The sequence below is a fragment of the Gorilla gorilla genome, chromosome 6, assembly GCF_029281585.2.
Source record: "Gorilla gorilla gorilla isolate KB3781 chromosome 6, NHGRI_mGorGor1-v2.1_pri, whole genome shotgun sequence".
NCBI classification, from domain to species: Eukaryota; Metazoa; Chordata; class Mammalia; order Primates; family Hominidae; genus Gorilla; species Gorilla gorilla.
This window is the reverse complement of record NC_073230.2, coordinates 125,843,226-125,857,901: the sequence shown is the minus strand read 5'-3', so window position 1 is coordinate 125,857,901 and position 14,676 is coordinate 125,843,226. Positions and strand designations below refer to the sequence as shown.

The following is a 14,676-nucleotide window of genomic DNA, read 5'->3' as shown; positions in this document are numbered from 1 at the left end:
CCTAAGGAGGAAGAGACTATCTTCTTTAATCCCCCAACCATCAAATGTATTAATGTATATGTAGGTTACAGAAGCTGAATATTAAAAAAGAAGTGAAATCTTACAGGAAGTAAAAGTACTTCTGAATTCTCTCCAACTCCCCAGTTCACTACATGAGATTTTGTAGTTATATTAAACAGCAGATTTTAATTTCTGGATTTTTTTACAATGCCAATTTTCCATTCTGCCTTCTAAGTACAGCTCAGTAGTTAAATTTTAAAATGCATAAGAACTGCCATATGTAATTGTATGCACTAAATCATGTATTATTGTAGTTTGTGGATAACCCCAGGGATTTCTAGGGTAATTTTAACTTTATACAACTTTTGCCTCACTTTCTGACTTTCAAAACTAATCTTTTCTGAGGTGAGATTCCATTATATCTTTTTTTTTTTTTTTTGGTAGAGATGGGGAGGGGGGTCTCACTATGTTGCCCAGGCTGGTCGCAAACACCCGGCCTCAAGCAATCCTCCTGCCTCAGCCTCCCAAAGTGTTGGGATTACAGGAGTGAGCCACAGTGCCCAGTCCTATATCTTATACTAAGAAAAAAAAACGATTAAACTTCTTAAAAAACATTTAACTAGTTTACTATGGAGTAGAATGTTTAAAAAACTGAAACTGAAGAGCTCTGTGTAAATTCACTTTTAAGACACGGTGAAGTTCAAATATATATGAAGAAGAAACAACAACACATTTATAGATAGTACTTGAAAGTAATGTATTCTTCTAACTACTTAAGAAGTTTTATAAAGAGATCACTACAGGCCATTTTTCTTTCAGGCATGTTGTTCTTACTGCTGAAGAGCAGCTATTGCTACAGTCTATAGTAACCAGGAGACTTTACAGCAGTTTAAATTTCAGATCTATGGGTGAATAATTATAAAAATGTCTGCCAGTGAAGTTTAAAGGAACACATACTGTGAAGTGATTTACAAGACATAATTTAAATAACAAATTGTTTTTACATGTGCTGTCATGCTCTATGCAGGATGAAAATGTTTTTTCCCTTTTTCTTTTGGCTATTCATACCGATCTCATAGGATTTTCTTTAAAAGAAATACAAAAATTCTTTTCACAATTCCAAAAAATATATGGTCATGATGAAACTTTTTTTTGTTTGTTTGTTTTTGCTTTTTTTGAGATAGGGTCTCACTCTGTTGCCCAGGCTAGAGTGTAATGGGTGTGATCTCGGCTCTCTGCAACCTCCTGAGCTCAAATGATTCCCCCACCTCAGCCTCTCAAAACAGGAGCATGCCACCACACCTGGCTTTTTTTTTTTTTTGGTAGAGACAAGGTTTCACCATACTGCCCAGGCTGGTCTCGAACTCCTGATCTCAAGTGACTTGCCTGCCTCATCTTCCCAAAGTGCTGGTATTACAGGAGTGAGCCACTGCACCTGGCCTGTTGTCTTTTTAAACTATTTAAGAGTTCTATTGAAGAAATATCTACTATATGCGTTTATAGTTTTACTTAAATAAAACAATTTACCAAAAAGACTCTCCTTTCCCAGAATGAGGATATATTCTAGTCAGTGATATGAATAAAATTTATTTCAGGCTTTAAAAGGGTTAATTTGCTAACAGAATCATCATATATAAATAAATACATTATATTCTAGCCATTACAAAATCCAGACTAACATATTGTCATTGTAATTCAGAAAACACAGATTTTTCTGCATACTCTCCTTAGCTTATTTTGATTATTTTGGTTTTCTTTTAAAAAGACGGCTTGATATATCAAGCCTAGTGTTATAAATCAAACACTCACCATTAAAAACCTCATTAAATTCTCCAGGAGGGGCATGAATGATGAATTTTGCTGCTATACGCACCTGAAACAGAAAGAAAGATATAAATGTTCCATATCACAGGCTTCTGCTAAAATAAGCACAAAACATGCAAAATTATATTATTTCAAAGCTCTACTGAAAATGGCTTAAGATTTTAAATACAGTGATACTTTTTCACTCAATCACCTTAAGATCACTACTGTTTCAATATTTAATATAATCACAACATACAGACTGAATGTAGATAAAATATACAATACTGAATGAATAAAGATTCAAAGCTGCTTACAGATAAACAATTTCTTATTTTATTTAACTTTAATTTTTTATTTTTTGAGATGGAGTCTCACTCTGTTATGCAGGCTAGAGTGCAGTGGCACAATCTCAGCTCACTGCAACTTCTGCCTCCTGGGTTTAAGTGATTCTCCTGCCTTGGCCTCCCAAGTAGCTGGGACTACAGGTGCGTGCCGCCATGCCCAGCTAATTTTTTGTATTTTTAGTAGAGATGAGGTTTCACTATGTTGGCCAAGCTGGTCTTCAACTCCTGACCTCAAATAATCTGCCTGCCTCAGTCTCCCGAAGTGCTGGGATTACAGGTGTGAGCCACCACATCTGGCCTATTTTATTTCATTTTATTTTTTGGAGGCAGGGTCTTGCTCTGTCACCAGGCTGGAGTGCAGTGGTGTGATCTTGGCTCACTGCAACCCCTGCCTCCTGGGCTCAAGCCATCCTCCTACCTCCGCCTCCTGAGCAGCTGGGACTACAGGCACGTGCCACCACACCTGGATAATTTTTTGTATTTTTGATAGAGAAGGGATCTCACTATGTTATCCAGGCTGGTCTTGAACTCCTGAGTTCAAAGGATCCTCCCATCTCAGCCTCCCAAAGTGCTGGGATTACAGGTGTGAGCCAGTACACCTGGCCAACAATTTCTTATAAGAAATTTTATTTCTTCTAAACTAAAGTGAAAAAAAAATCAATCACAAAATTTTCTATGTGTGAAGACAAGACGCATTTAGGCATAAATAAAATGAAGAACAATGACATACATATTTGATTAAAAACTCACAAATTAGTAAAACATGTAGAAAAAAAGGAGAAAGGAAAAGTCTAAGTTCAAAAGGTTTAACAGGAGACCTGACCAGATCTTAGGAAATCTTAGTTCAAAGACAAGTAGGAGATTAAACATCAACAGGTGTGCTAACAGGCATATTTTAAGAGAATAAAGCCTATTTTGATAAAGAGATTAATCACTAATGAAAATATATCTGAGAGGATAGATGATGTGCCCAACATAATAGTTTAGTGAAAGCACCTTATGTATAGGAGCCATCCAATCACACTACATGGTACCTGTGAATAAGCTGAGGTAGTGTCCCTGAAAGTGTAGTCCTTAAGCAAGCAGCCTCAGCAGCACCTTGTCAAAAGTGCAAATTCATTGGCCCCAGACCAACTGACTGAATCAGAATCTCTGGAGACAGGTCCTGGGAAACACCATTTCAACAACATTTCCAGGTGATTTTTATGCACATTCAAGTATTCACTGTATGAAGGGACCATCCTTGGCAAAAACAAAGCCTTGATTTATTTTTATATCTACCACTTTGATAGCACTATCATTGCTTTGATGTAGAAACTAAAAATAATGGAAAGAAAAGGAAATGGCTGTGTATGTTTGTGTATGTGTTAGGTGTGCATGTACATGTATCTAAGCACAGATACCATTTTCAGAGGAGAGAAACATGGAAAAAAGGTATAGATGGCTAGAATGAAGATGTTCCTAGTTAGAGGTCACATGTATGACAAGGCCTTCAAAAGGTTAGAAAACGTCTATTTAAGACAAAGGGAATGTTTGTAGTTTTGAACTTGAGAAGCAGCATTTTGTAATTAATAGAACTTTAGGTTCTAGAATCAGACTGACAGTTACCTAATCTCCTCTGCTTTAGCTATCTCACCTAAAAAGTGCATATAAAATAGTAACTAGCTCATAGAATTTTTGGGAAGAGTAAATGATCTAAATTACTTGGTAAGCACTAATTTAAATACCATTTTTGTTATCATCTTATCATATTTTTGTTATCTATCTGGTATCTGACATCAATCATAGATTCTGCTTCAAACTTCTTAGTGTTCCAAACTAATGTTGACTGATAGCTTCAGGGTGGGGCTGGTCACTGAAAGAGGAGGCAAGATTAGAGGGCTGGGACTTCTGACCCACCTCCTAACCTCCACTCCAGGGAGGGGAGAAGGGCTGAAAGTTATGTTTATTACCAGTCGCCAATGGTTTAATCAATCATGCCTACATAATAATGCCTCCATAAAAACCCATAAAGAGGGTGTGGAGAGCTTCGGAAGAGCTGAACACATGGAGGCTCCTGGAGGGTAGTGTGCTTGGGGAGAGCATGGAGGCTCTGATCCCCTCCTCCATACCTCACCCTATGCATCTCTTCATCTGTATCCTTTACAATAAACTGGTAAATGTAAGTAAGCATTTCCCTGAGTTCTGTGGGCCACTCTAGCAAATTATTGAACCCGAAAAGGGGGTTGTGAGAATCTGGATCTATAGCTGGTCAGTCAGAAGTTCCTAATGCCCGGACTTGTGACTGGTGTCTGAAGTGGGGGAAGGAGCAATCTTGGGGACTCAGCCCTCCACCTGTGGGATGTGACTATCTCCAGGTAGATGGTATTGGAGTTAAATTACATGACACCCAGCTGGTGTCCACTGTAGAACTGATTGCTTGATTTTTGGTGGGGGACCCCCACCTCTCCCCACCAAACACTGGGTCACAGAAGTGTTCTGTGTTGATTGTTGTGCTGAATGGGAGAATACAAAAAAAAAACATAGGTGTTTTGTCGACACACAGACATGATACCAAAACCATGATCCATTAAAAACAACAACAACAACAAAAAAAAAACTGGTGAGCTGGACTTATTCAAAATGTAAAACCTGCTCTGTGGAAGACTTCTGTTAAGAGAATGAAAAGACAAGTTTACAAACTGGAGAAAATATTATCAAACTGCATATTCAACAAAGGATTTTTATTCAGAATATATAAAGTACCCTCAAGACTCCAAAAGTAAGAAAACAGTAAGCAGAGGACTTGAGTAGACACTTCGCCACCAAAGAGGATATATAAGACAGATAAGTGCACAAAAAGATGCTTAATATCATTAGTCAGTAGAGAAATGAATACTGAAATCACGAAATACTACTACATACCTAATAGTATGGCTAAAATAAAAAGGACATAACACCCAGTGCTGGTGAGGATGCAGAACAGGAACTCTCATACATTTCTGTGGAAATGCAAAATCATTCAACCACTATGGAAAACAGTTTGGCCATTTCTTATAAAATTAAGCAAGCACACACCACAGGACACAGCAATCCCACTCCTAGGTATCTACCCTTCAGAAATGCAAACTTATTTTCATATAAAAACTTACACATAATTGCTCAAAACTGGAAATAATCTACCACCCAAATGTCCATAAATGGGTGAACAGACAAATAAACCGTGGTATATCTACACAATGAAATATCACTCAGCAATAAAAACGAACAAACCATTAATATATGTGACAACTGAAATGAACCTCAAAAGCATTATGCTGAATAAGTCAATGTCAAAAGGTTACATAGTAACTCTACAGTATTCCCTATATATGACATTCTCAAATAAACAATATTAGAGCAATGAAGAAAAGATGGATGGTTGCTAGAAGCTGAGGGGTGGGGAAGGGGAAGAGTTTGACTACAAACAGAGAAATGAGAGGGGGAAAAAGAAACAGTTCTGGGGTTGATGGAACTGTACTAGTACGTATCTAGATTTTGGTAGTGATTACATTGATCTATACATGTGCTAAAAGTCATCAAAAAAGAGTACTCATTATATGCTAATTGAAAAAATAAAATTTTTTATGTGTTTTCAAAACATATTGCTTCTAAAACATTTAAGAGTACTATTAAAATGTAAAGTATAAATAGCAATTTTAAAAAGGCAAGGAGAGAGTAGGGTATAGGCCATTGTGCATGCCAAACATACACTGGAGTCTATTATGATTACGTAAATATCTTCATTTCCTTATCCCCTTTCTGCCCCATCCCCTTCCTATTGAGAGAAGGAGTTGTTCGGAAGTATTTATACTGAAGTCTTGATCACTATCACAGGCAAAAATTAAAAATGTGATAACAGAATACTTTTAGAATTTTGAGGTAATTATTTTTAATACTCCTAATGACTTATACAAACACTACCTATAAAACTGGCTAAATTAAATTCCTGATAGCAAGCAGTATACATATAGCATATTTAGTAATGCATTTAACTAGTTGAGCTTTAAAAATTTTAGTTGTTTCCAAAAAAGGCAATATACCATTTAGAATTTTTGTCAGCTCTATTTTGGGTTTTCACCAAGAAAGCAAAAATGATCTGTACTGCATTTTTATCCTATGAACTTATTTGCCCTTGCTGTTGCACTAAATGTACACAGTAATCAAAAGGTATTACTGGACTTCCACAACATCCAAAGTGAATGGTGGGTCAAAAGTACCACTAAGGGTTGGGAGGTCAAGGGAGCAGACTGGCTGAGAACCCCAAACACAATGTGGATTAAACCAGCCGTGCCTGAAATACTTTAATCTGGTTCTTTCTGAATTTCAAAACGTAAGAATCTGACCTTTGGATTTCTCAGGCCCTAGACAAAAGAAAGGATGTCTCTCACAGTAAAAGTTTTGACTGTTTTCCTAAGAAGATATTGTTCAACCATCCAGGTAATTGTTATCCATTGCTACAGACTCAACATTTCTCCTCGCTGACTTTAATTTTAAAAATTATTTACTCTAGCTCATTTCTAAATGCAAAAAAGAAAAAAAATACCAGTTAACAAGAATAGGTAGGTCCCAAGAGTAGAATTTGTGAAAATAATTACAAATGTATTTCCTTAAAGTTTATCTAACAAACATGGAGGGGTTAAGTGAATACATCCTATTTACCCTTGGGAATTACAGCTTTTTAAAAAGAATCTAGTGAGTTATTAGATACATTTCTAGGCCCACTGCTAAATGTTTTTTTTCTTTATCCACCATCTTCCTCCACATGTTATTCTTCAAAGTCAATTCTGGACAAACTGGAGTCAAAATCACGAAAGAGTCATTAGTTTTATTTTATTTCTAATCTAATTCTGGATTTTCGGGGCATGGTTTTGTTGGGGACCAGCGGCTACAGGTGGGAGATTAACTCTATCCCTCCATGATAAAGTCCCTGGCAGCTGACCAGCATACCTCACAACAATCACATCAAGAAGTATAGAGTAGTTTTGAAAAGTTAACCTATAGAGATTCAAGTATAACCTGAGTTAAATCTTGAAATCACATTTTTTCTCTTGATTCCAAATATTACGTGGTATGAAATATACACACAGGTAACAAATATAACATAAAAAATATGCTCCATTCTATTGTGCTTCTTGTAGAAGAGCACACATCACTAGTCACTATAAAGTGACCTATACAGAAGATAAAATTGGGGTGTTCAAAAAATATCCAAAATACATGTGAGCCCTGAGAAAAAAAATAATTTCTGCCCATCAACTGTCTGAGACAATACAAACGTATTACTGTCAAACAATATTTTTTCGTATGTTGTTTTTCTTATGGGCTTACTTTTTTGTAAAATAATAATAATAATAATAATTCTTCAAGCAACCCATTCCATAATGGTAGTAATGAATGGTAACCCACAGAATAAAACAAGAATCTGTGAGTCCTTACTGGCATAAAAAAAACCTAACAAATGGAGGAAAATGAAAAGCCCTTCATCATAGAATTCCAATTAATAAATGTAAAAGGAGGGACTGAATTAGAAAACCACCTTGGGTGACCACCACAGTAATTCTTGCAAGCAAAAAATCATCAAGGGAGGCTAAAGTTGGTGGGCAGAATAATAAAACAACAGGATATTTACATGGTTGTAAGTATCTTTCCAGGTGACACTTAATTACTAAAGAATAGTAATTTTACATTGAGGAAACTTGCCATACACCACCTTTACCAAATAAATGATCAAAGTTATCAACAGTAATAAGAAAAACTGAAAAACTGACATCATGTGCCCCCTGAGAGTATATACTGAGAACATATCACTTCTGTGACACTCCTGCCAAAAATTCATAGGCTGAATCTAATTATCAGGAAACAAACTAAACTTGAGGGACAGCCTACAAAATAATCAGTCTGTACTCTTCAAAAGAGTTAGGGTCATGAAAAATAAACAATGCTGAGAAACTGTTCCAAATTAAGCAAGACCAGAGACATTACAACAAAATTCAATGTGATTCTGGTTTAGATCCTGGACCAGGGCGGGGGTGGAGGGGAAGGTGCATTAGCGATGTAATTTTTTTTTTTTTTTTTTGAGACAGAGTCTCACTTTGCTGCCCAGGCTGGAGTGCAGTGGTGCGATCTCGGCTCACTGCAAGCTCTGCCTCCCGGGTTCATGCCATTCTCCTGCCTCAGCCTCCTAAGTAGCTGGGACTACAGGCACCCATCACCACGCCTGGCTAATTTTTTGTATTTTTAGTAGAGACGGGGTTTCACCGTGTTAGCCAGGATGGTCTTGATCTCCTGACCTCGTGATCCGCCCACCTCGGCCTCCCAAAGTGCTGGGATTACAGGTGTGAGCCACCGTGCCCAGCCTGATAATTGTACTGTAGTTTTGTAAAAGAATGCCCTGAATACAGTCAAGTATTTAAAGACTGGGGAAAAAAATTCCTTCTCTACTCTGAGGTTGCATGGTTTCTCCTGTATTTTTTCTAACTTTAAAGTTTTGCTCTTTGTACTTAGTTCTTCAATCTGTCCAGGATTGATTTTTGTGTCTGATGTGCGATAGGGCTCTATTTCTTTTTTATTATACTGTTATATGGATAAAAAGAAGTTAGCAGTCATCATTCAAGTAGTAATTGTTAAGAATGTGACTTCCTCAACCTAAATATTCAATAATATTAGCAGGCAACAAGAAGTGATGTTATTCTAGAATTTAATAGAGGCTTTGGTTAACACTACAAAAATATCCATGTAAGTAATGTGAAAGCAAATTAATATTCTAATCCTCCTCACCAACTGACTTTAAAGACTTTCCATGGTCACTGTGGTGGATCACGCCTGTAATCCAGCACTTTGGGAGGCCAAAGTGGGCAGATCGCCTGAACTCAGGGGTTGGAGATCAGCCTGGCCAACAGGGAGAAACCCTGTCTCTACTAAAAATACAAAAATTAGCCAGGTGTGGTACTGGACACCTGTAATCCCAGCTACTCAGGAGGCTGAGGCAGGAGAATCGCTTGAACCTGGGAGGATGCAGTGAGCCGTATCACACCACTGCACTCCAGCCTGGGCGACAGAGCAAGACTGTCTCAAAAAAAAAAAAAAAAAAAAGGCAGGTTACAGTGGCTCACGCCTATAATCCCAGCACTCTGGGAGGCCGAGGCGGGTGGATCACCTGAGGTCAGGAGTTCAAGACCAGCCTGCCCAACACAGTAAAAACCCGTTTCTACTAAAATACAAAAATTAGCTGGGCACGGTGGCAGGTGCCTGTAATCCCAGCTACTTGGGAGGCTGAGGCAGGAGAATTGCTTGAATCCGGGAGGCAGAGGTTGCAGTGAGCTGAGATCACGCTATTGCACTCCAGCCTGGGCAACACAGTGAGACTCTCTCTCAAAAAACAGAAACAAAAAAAAATTCTAGTAGGCATTGCTGCAGTTCACAATGAGCCATCATCCCCTTATAAAATCAAGTTAAATAATTCTGGATTAAATAGAGGATTCTAATTACTTGAGTTCTGATTAATTAAAATGTAAGTTTACAATTATTTGAACCAACTCATGATTTTTGAAACTCAAAAATAAACTGTTCTAGTTTAGACTTTATAATAAAGCAAGACAAATGAGTACTTTTTTGATATGTCATCTATGGTTAAACATATTTACCTTCATTTACTTTAAAAAAAATTGGCCAACTTTCCAGGCCCTCTGCTTTCAAAATCCTCAAAGTGTAGCATTGACTTAGTCTGGGAAGAAAAAAAAATCAGATCGGGAGAAACTGCCTATATACTCCCATATCTGAGTGCTTAGAATGGTGCCTGGCAAATAGCAGACCCTCAAATATTAGCTGAATAAACATTTAATCTCCCTTCAAGGCAGAATCTGTTTCCTCCGTCCCATACTCTGTACTCAGTAGCTACTGATTACAGGTTGAATAAATCTATAAGCACGAATAAATTCCTATTTATTCAAAATGGTGAGGGAATGTAGTATTTCAATGAAATGAACATTTTGAGAGTTATCACTAATGCAATTCTGTAGATCAGGGGTCCCCAAACCCCAGGCCACAGACAGGTACCAGTCTGGGGCCTGTTAGGAACCGGGTCACACAGCAGGGAGGTGAGGAGTGGGCAAGCAAGCATTACCACCTGCACTCTGTCTCCTGTCAGATCAGCAGCAGCATGAGATTCTCATAGGAATGCACACCCTATTGTGAACTGTGTATGCGAGGGATCTAGTTTGTGCGCTCCTTATGAGAATCTAATTAATGTCTGATGATCTGAGGTGGAAAAGTTTCATCCCAAAACATTCCCCCATCCATCCCCACCCCGCTAGCCCCTGTGGAAAAATTGTCTTCCATGAAATGGGTCCCTGGTGCCAAAAAGGCTGGGGACTGCTGCTGTAGATAGATTGTTAATTTTCAAATAATTTACATTCAAAAATCACAAAAACTTATCCTAATAAAAAGAAACAGTTTGGTGTAATGGTTTACAGTATGATCTCTGGAGCCAGACTGACCCAGGCTGGATTTCTAACCTCTACTAGTCATTAGCGATGTGACCTTGGGTGAATAAATAATATTAGCTATTATTATTAGCAGCAATAGCAGTAGATAAGAAGTATGCCTGCATTAGCACAGTCCCAGTATTCTTTTCTTTTTTTTTTTTTTGAGACAGAGTTATGCTCTGTCGCCAGGCTGGAGTGCAGTGGCACGATCTCCGCTCACTGCAACCTCTGCCTCCTGGGTTCAAGTGATTCTCCTGCCTCAGCCTCCTGAGTAGCTAGGATTACAGGCACGTGCCACCATGCCCGGCTAATTTTTGTATTTTTAGCAGAGATGGGGTTTCATCATGTTGGTCAGGCTGGTCTCAAACTCCCGACCTTGTGATCCACCAGCCTTGGCCTCCCAAAGTGCTGGGATTACAGGTGTGAGCCACCACGCCTGGCCAATATTCTTAAATATAGACCTGGAATACAGACATTTTCAAGTGATCATATGTTAGTTTCTTTGTGTCCTACACTGTTCAAGAGTGGCTTATGCCCATGTATTACTGTGTTGTCTGCAGTGTATTCACTTCCCATACATCAACATCCTTTCTTCTTACTTGGGATGTCACCCTTCCCCCTCCACTTGACCCTGCTCACTTCAAACACCAGTAATAGCAACACAGGAGAGAAAGATGGTGGCAATGCGCAGTTAAGATGTGGGGCTTTACATAAGTAAAGGCAAATGATCTGTAGCCAAGATTTTGTTTTTATTTTAACTTCTGTAAACCTCAGTTTTCAAAGGTAAAAACTAAGGGAGATGACATGCATCATTATTTCTCAACTCTTATACCTCAGGCCCTAATAAAATATTATCTACGATTATTCTGATATAGCTGATATTACCCTTAATTTATGAAAGAGAAAACAGAGATCCAGAATTAAGATCTGAATGAAGTCTCTGGATGAAGTCCTCAGCTTTTTACATAGCTGCCTCCCAATACAGCGTAAGTCTTCTATGACGCTTCTTTTGTGAGGAACAAAATAAATCTCTAGGTAATCCATTTCCATTGCTTCCATCATCACCACACAGTAACTCTCAAATGTACACACCTATCATAACCTCATTCAAGACAAAGATCCTATCCTTTTTCTAACTATAATTTATCTATTAGAGATCTCCATCAAAATGCCTCAAAGATATCTTGAACTTCTCATTCAAATGTATTGCCTTCTGTTCTGATAAAATTATTGCCACTACTTAGAAATCATTCCGCACTTCTCTCCTACAGTCAGTCACACGATCAGCGAGTGTCTCTTGCTCAAGTTCATTCCCCTTTTATTTGATTCCATTCCATTTTATTCGGACCCAGGCACTTTGTTTCTGGATTGTTATAAAGCTGTCCTGCCTCTGGCCTCATCTTTCTCCAAAATTCATTTTCCACCTTGCCACCAGACTGGTATTTTTCAATGCAAATTCTGATTTTTCTTCCCTGTCAAGATCACTCGATGGTTCCCCAATGCCAACAAGATTAAGTTCAAAGTCTTTAGCATGATATATAAGGCTCTTCTAAGGCTGTAAAATATTAACTGTTAACAGCAAAAGCTCTTAAATAACATTAAGCAGGGATTCAGACTACAGCTCCACTGCTTACTACCTGCATGACCTGAAGCAAACTAAATTCAGTTTCCTCACTAGCAGTAAATGAGATAATACACTTAGAAAAGTGCTTGGCACAGAGCAAGCACTCAAATAATGGCTATTACTACCTTTGCAATCTTTCTGCCACTTTCTAGCTCCTACAACCTATCCATTCTTTCTCATCCCACATATACACAGAACTGGAGCCTTATCACTCCATTAGGTCTCTCAAACAAGAACTCTTGTCTTTCCTCTTGCCATATCACTTCATATACATGATTTGGCCATCTTTTATCTACTGTGGTGAAACTGCACACAGCAGCAGAATATCTTAAACTTTGCAAAGTATCAGAAGAAATGGTCATACAGAAAGGAAAACTCTAAGATCAAATTATACTATTAAAAACTTCTTGATATATTATTTAGTACAGCAATCATTAGCACATACCTTTGATAACTGGCTAGCACTATTGAGACTTGCGGTTTAAAGACTAAAATTAAGGCTCAATATTACGTGTGCCTTGACACTTAAGGAAAACAGGGAGAGCCCTGAATGGCCTAACTGCAAGTTCTCCTCACTCTGCTCCCACAGATAAGGTCCCCTAGCCAAACGATCTTTTATCACAGGGAACAGACACAGTTCCTTCTTATCTCTGAGTAGCAAGCTTTGGGTCCCGGCCAGCCCTTGGAATTATCAAACAATGAATGGATCACGTCCTGAGAACCAGGGATCACTCCACCCTCTTGGGAGTCTGCCTCCTACAGCCCCTGACTGTTCACTCCGTTCCCAAGCACAACTCCCATGTGGGCCTGCGTGGTGTGCTGTCTCCTCTCTCCTGGGCTGCTGAGTATTTGTGATTAATAAACTGCTGTCAATCTCATCTGTCCAGTGTCAGGTTTTGTATGTTCTGTCAACCTCCCAATTCCAGGGCAAGAACCCCTCCCTCACCAATGGAATGAAGAGGAGGCAATTAAAACAAGATCTCACTTACCTTACCGGTGAAGCCTGAATTTAAGATATGTAACTGGGGACATATCAAGGCACACAGGAAGCAAGGAATTCAGATACTTAAAAACATGTTTTAAGAAAGCAAATAAGGTGACATATAGTCTAAACATTAGAAGAGAACATGAGATTCTCCACAGATAATATTATTTTTATCTCAGACATAAATTTACAAGTGTGGTTATCTAGTTTCCTATCAGCCAATGGATGTGAAGGGAGGAGAGAAGTGGTTGACATACAACAACATTTTAACAAAGGAAGATCTGAGCCAACCTGACAAAGGCTGCAGAAAATGAAGTTCCTTCATAGGAACGAAAACATTAGAAACTGAGCCCTGAAATTCAGGAGCCAGTCAAACCTCTTGAGTGCTCTAAACTTTTTTTTTTTTTTTTTGAGATGGAGTCTCTCTCTGTCACCCAGGCTGGAGTGCAGCGGCGCGAACTCCGCTCACTGCAAGCTCCGCCTCCTGGGTTCACGCCATTCTCCTGTCTCAGCCTCCTGAGTAGCTGGGACTACAGGTGCCTGCCACCACACCAGGCTAATTTTTGTATTTTTAGTAGAGACGGGGTTTCACTGTGTTAGCCAGGATGGTCTCGATCTCCTGATCTCGTGATCCGCCCGCCTCGGCCTCCCAAAGTGCTGGGATTACAGGCATCAGCCACCGTGCCCGGCCTCTAAACTTCTATGTAACTGAATTTTTATTGAAGAATGCAAGTTTACATCAATAAACACCTCAGATGAAAATAATGATCAGAACTTTGAGTTACGGGATAACATAAACATTTTAAAACGTCCAATTTGGCCAGGTGCCATGGCTTACACCTGTAAAATCCCAACACTTTGGGAGGCTGGGATGGGAGGATCACTTGAGGCCAGCCTGGTCAACATGGTGAGATCCTGTATCTACAAAAAATTAAAAAAAAAAAAAATTAGCCAGGCATGATGGTGAGCACCTGTGGTCCCAGCAACTTGGGAGGCTAAGATGGGAGGAGCACTTGAACCTGGGAGGTCAAGGATACAGTGAGCCATGACTGTGCCACTACACTCCAGCTTGGCTGACAGAGCAAGATCCTGTCTCAAAAACAAAAAATAAAAAAAAAAAACCCTCCAATTTATTGCAAATCTACTGAGACTTTGGAAGTGATCAAGTAACTGGGAAAGATTTTATGGATATTGCTAGTGGAGTGAAAGAAAATGAATTAGAAGCTCTTATATCAATTTTAGGCAATCTTCTTTCACTCGTTTCTACTCCTCAACGTGTAGAGAACTCCTTATTAGTACACAAATTGGGAAGATAAAATTAATTTATTAAATAGTGAGAAATGGTCTCTGATGGAGCAAATTAGAAGACCTAAAATGGCCATCCTCAAAAATGAACACTTTGCCATTTGGTAG

At 38.7% G+C, this 14,676-nt stretch overlaps 1 protein-coding gene across 1 annotated transcript in view; it reads right to left on the bottom strand.

Annotated features, from left to right (window-relative positions):
- The window catches only part of CAPZA2 (capping actin protein of muscle Z-line subunit alpha 2), a 56,665-nt gene that overhangs the window by 29,179 nt on the left and 12,810 nt on the right, over positions 1–14,676 (bottom strand). Inside the window, exon 2 of the mRNA XM_004046096.5 lies at positions 1,810–1,873. Coding sequence (XP_004046144.1) covers positions 1,810–1,873 — 64 coding nt within the window. The remainder of the gene's footprint in view (positions 1–1,809; positions 1,874–14,676) is intronic.